This window comes from Eptesicus fuscus, chromosome 6 (genome assembly GCF_027574615.1).
Source record: "Eptesicus fuscus isolate TK198812 chromosome 6, DD_ASM_mEF_20220401, whole genome shotgun sequence".
Lineage (NCBI taxonomy): Eukaryota > Metazoa > Chordata > Mammalia > Chiroptera > Vespertilionidae > Eptesicus > Eptesicus fuscus.
In genome coordinates this window covers 24,805,486-24,810,060 of record NC_072478.1, presented here as the reverse complement: position 1 = coordinate 24,810,060, position 4,575 = coordinate 24,805,486, and the positions used below count along the sequence as shown (strand labels likewise).

Sequence of the window (4,575 nt, the reverse complement as noted above, 5' to 3'; positions counted from 1 at the left end):
TTGGTCTCAAACTTTATGACACATCTAACATTTGTATATGTTAAGCACCTGTGCCAGGCACCTGATAGGTTCCTGACATGACAATGATGAGCAAAAATAGTTACAACTTCTAACCAACAAATAAACTTAAACTTACCAACATGAGAGGCACTTTAAGAAAGAGTACAGGATGCTCAGACAGGAGGACTCACACACTCTATCCCACCTGACACCAGTGACCTGTTCTCTGTCTCACTGGTTTCTCAAATCCCTTCTGCTACCAAGCTCACCAACCCAAGTACAACTGCAAATTCTCTTCTGTCAGTCCCAAGTGCTTACCCTTTTTCAATTTCTCCTAATTCACAATTATCCATGCTTCCTCTCTCTGCTCAAATATTCATATTTCAGAAAAGTCTTTTCTGCCAACCTTCACAAACTGAATGGGTCCTCAGTGATTTTTTTCTCTTGTTATTTAACTAGCCTCCTCTAGACACTAGAAATAGTGAAGCATTTTATTGAGAATGTAAGCATTTATGTACATTCTTTTTCAAATCAAATATATTGGGATAATATTAGTTAATAACACTCTGTAAGTTTAGATTTAAAAATGTATAATACATCATCTGAATATTCTATTGTTTGCTCACCACCACCAAAAAGTCTAGTCTCCTTCCATCACTATATATTTGACCCCTTATACTCTTTTATCCTCCCCCTACACCCTTCTTCACTGATAACCACCATACTATTGTCTATATTTATAAGTGTTTTTGTTTGTTTGTTCACTTGTTGATTTCTGGTTTCTATTCAACATACGAGGGAAATCATACGGTTCCTGTCTTTTACTATCTGACATATTTCATTTAGCATGATATTCTCAAGATCCATCCATGTTGTCACAAATGGCAGTATTTTGTCTTTTTAATGGCTGAGTAGTTTTCAATAATATGCATATACCACATCTTCTCCATCCAGTCATCCTTTGAAGGAAACTTAGGTTGTTTCCATAACTTGATTATAGTGAATAATGCTGCAATAAACGTAAAGGTGCTTACATATATCTTTATGAATAAATGTTTTCAAATTTTCCAGGTGAATGCCCAGCAGAGGAATTGCTGAGTGATAAAGTAATCTATTCTTCACTTTTTAATGAACCTGTATACTGTTTTACATAGAGGCTGCATCAATTTTCATTCCCAAAAGTGTTCCCTTTTCTCCACATCCTCTCAAAATCTTATTATCATTTGTTATTGATAATAGCAATGCTAACAGATATGAGGGGATATCTCCTTGTGGATTTTATTTGCATTTTCTCTGTAGCTAGTGAACTTGAGCTTTTCTTCATATATCTGATGGCTCTCTGCATGTCTTTTTTGGGAAAATTGTCTGTTCAGGTCTTCTGCCCATTTTCACATTGAACTCCTTGGTTTTTTGTTGTTGAGTTGAATGAGTTCTTTATATATTTTGGATATTAGCCCCTTTATTGGAGGTATTGTTTGCAAATATCTTCTCCCATTTAACTGGTTGCCTTTTTATTTTCAAATCTTAAATTTGCCTTTCAATTTTTACGGTGATTTCATAGATAGACACTATGAATACTTTAACATAAATTATATAATTTTTCAATTAATTCCACTGAATTTAATACAACACATCTCCACTTAATAGCATGTACACATGGGCACATACCATCACACATGCTTTCTATTTTATTATGATGGTAGTGTGCTTCTCTTTTCCCCTATTCTCTATGCAGTCAATGTGCATCTTCCTCTTCTGGGAAGAATCCACTTGGCAGGCAGTCCCTGAAAGAGGAAGTCAAAAGGTTCTTCATTACTTAGAAGTGATGCATAGTGATAAAAAAAGATAACAGACCTGATGTGTTTATAATGATGACAGACCCAGCTCAGTATTTTTAGAAATACGAAAAATGGTGACCATGCAAGATAGATTTATGGTGATATTAAGAACAGAAATTCACTTTTATCAAGTGCACACTCTATGTCACAGAAACTACACCAGAAAAATTATATGCATCGTCTCATGTAATCATTCATCTGTCCTACAATGTAAAATTATTGACTACTCTCATTGTATAGGTGAGGTATCAGCAGCTAAAATAACTTTGTCAAGGTCACAGAGATGTAGCATGGTAGACCAAATTCTATTCCAGGATGTTTGACTCAAGATCCTACTTCATAAATTATAGCTCTATACTGTACTTTGGAAGAGTTATATCTAAAAAATAATTTAACTCTGGATGGTTTGGCTCACTTGTTAGACCGGTGGCCTATGGACTGAAGGGTAGCAGGGGTGCATGTGGGAACCAATAAATCAATGTATCTTTCCCACATTGATGTTTCTCTCTCTCTCTCTCTCTCTCTCTCTCTCTCTCTCTCTCTCTCTCTCTCTCTTTCTCCTTTCCACTCTCTCTAAAAATCAATGGGGGGGGTGTATTCTTGGTGAGGATTAACAAAACAAAAATAATTGAGGATAAAAGATATAGATAAATAATGACAATAATATCTATAATTTATTGAGTTCTTATTGTAACTAAAGGCATTTTGGTACTTCGGAAAGATGGTATTAGCAGTAGTCATATTTTTAGACAAACATTCAATAAGGCACATGGAGAGTTAACTGTGACATCAATATAAAGCATCAGGTCATAGACATAAGATTGTTTGAGGTGAAAACCCATGTTTAAATGACTATTATGAAATGAAAGAGGTATGGAGGTTATCAAAGAAAATACCTTAAATGTCTTTAGTTATTTTGGAAGGCTGGTATAAGAGAAGAAATTGATTTATATCCCAAAATTTGGATAAGAGAATTAGAACCAGTGAGTAGAATATAAACAAGAGATAGAAACATTACTGCTAAATTTTAAAAAGTCTGAATGATTACACAATTTAAAATAAAACTGGGTTACCCTTAAATGAGTAAATCACTGGCATTGGAATGATTACTAGATCATATAAGATGTTCAAGCAATGCTGAAATCAAAAGGTGCTGCATAGTCCAGGCGGCATGGATCAGTGATTGACCATCAACCCAGGAACCAGGAGATTGTGGTTTGATTCTCGGTCAGAGTTGTTCTACCCTCAGTATGCGGTGGGGGTGGGGGGGAGGGGGGATGGACAGAAGGCAGCTGATTTATGATTCTCTCTCATCATTAATGTCTCTATCTCTCTCCCCCATCCTCTCTGAAATCAATAAAAATATATTTAATTTTTAAAAGGTGATGACCAGCTGAGATGACATTTGACTGTTTCCTGAATGCTGCTTTTGCCTCCTTCCTTCTTAAAAAAAAAAAAAACACCAGCTGCATGGAAGCTGAAAACCACACAGAAGTGTCACAATTCCTGCTCCTGGGTCTCTCAGATGATCCTAACCTGCAGCCCGTCCTCTGTGGAGTGTTCCTGTCCATGTACCTGTTCACTGTGCTTGGAAACCTGCTCATCATTGTGGCCATCAGCTCTGACTCCCACCTCCACACCCCAATGTATTTCTTTCTCGCCAACCTGTCCTTTGTTGACATCTGTTTCACCTCCACCACGGTCCCAAAGATGCTGGTGAATGTCCAGGCACAGAGCAAAAGCATTACCTACATTGGGTGCCTCATTCAGGTGTGCTTTTTAATTATTTTTTCTGGAATGGACACCTTACTCCTGACTGTGATGGCATATGACCGGTATGTGGCCATCTGCCACCCTCTGTACTACATGGTTATCATGAACCCACGCTTCTGTGGCTTTTTGGTTCTGATGTCCTGGCTCATCATTTTCTGGGTCTCCCTGCTTCATATTCTACTGATGAGGCAGCTGACCTTCTGTGTCGGCACTGAAATCCCACATTTCTTCTGTGAACTGGGTCAGATTCTCAAGGTGGCCTGCTCTGACACCCTCATCAATAACATCATCTTGTATGTGTCTGTTACCCTCCTGGGCGTGTTTCCTCTTACGGGGATTTTGTTTTCTTACTCTAGGATTGTCTCCTCTTTAATGAGAATGTCCTCTGCAGGAGGGAAATATAAAGCGTTTTCCACTTGTGGGTCTCACCTCTCTGTGGTCTCCTTGTTCTATGGGACGAGCCTGGGGGTCTACCTCAGTTCGGCTTTGACCCATTCTTCCCTACACAACTCAGTTGCCTCAGTCATGTACACTGTGGTCACCCCCATGCTGAACCCCTTCATCTACAGCCTGAGGAACAAGGATGTGAAGGAGGCCCTGAGAAGGCTCATCAACCTAGTAGCATCTTGTCTGTGATGGATCACTGGCCTCAGAACTAAGTGTACATTGTGTGCCCAAAGGTAAATGTTTTTCAAATTTAATATCTGGTTCTTATATTCTCCTAAAAGATATGGTTTATTTCTTCTATTTCCAAAGCATGTGTGATTTCTCTTTTGTTGGTTTTTGAATTGGTTTCCTCTCATCAACTCCCTCAGAAATTCCTTTTTCACTTTTCTTCCCTACATGCTGTCCACAATAGTCCATGTGTGGTCAGCATTCCTCCAGCTGTTCTGAAGATTTGTTTACTTTAAATTTGAAGCACTTATATCAAGTGTTAACTTAGTTTCCCAAAATGTTGTCCTCA

At 38.1% G+C, this 4,575-nt stretch overlaps 1 protein-coding gene across 1 annotated transcript; it reads left to right on the top strand.

The window, feature by feature from the left end:
* The first annotated feature begins 3,308 nt into the window (after nt 1-3,308).
* On the top strand, nt 3,309-4,247 carry LOC129149293 (olfactory receptor 7D4-like). The gene has a single exon (XM_054716885.1). It carries the CDS (start codon nt 3,309-3,311, stop codon nt 4,245-4,247), a length of 939 nt encoding a protein of 312 aa, XP_054572860.1.
* Nucleotides 4,248-4,575: the final 328 nt, after the last annotated feature.

Coding starts and splice junctions, on each gene's coding strand:
- LOC129149293 (XM_054716885.1), top strand. CDS start 3,309: ATGGAAGCTGAAAACCACACAGAAGTGTCACAATTCCTGCTCCTGGGT.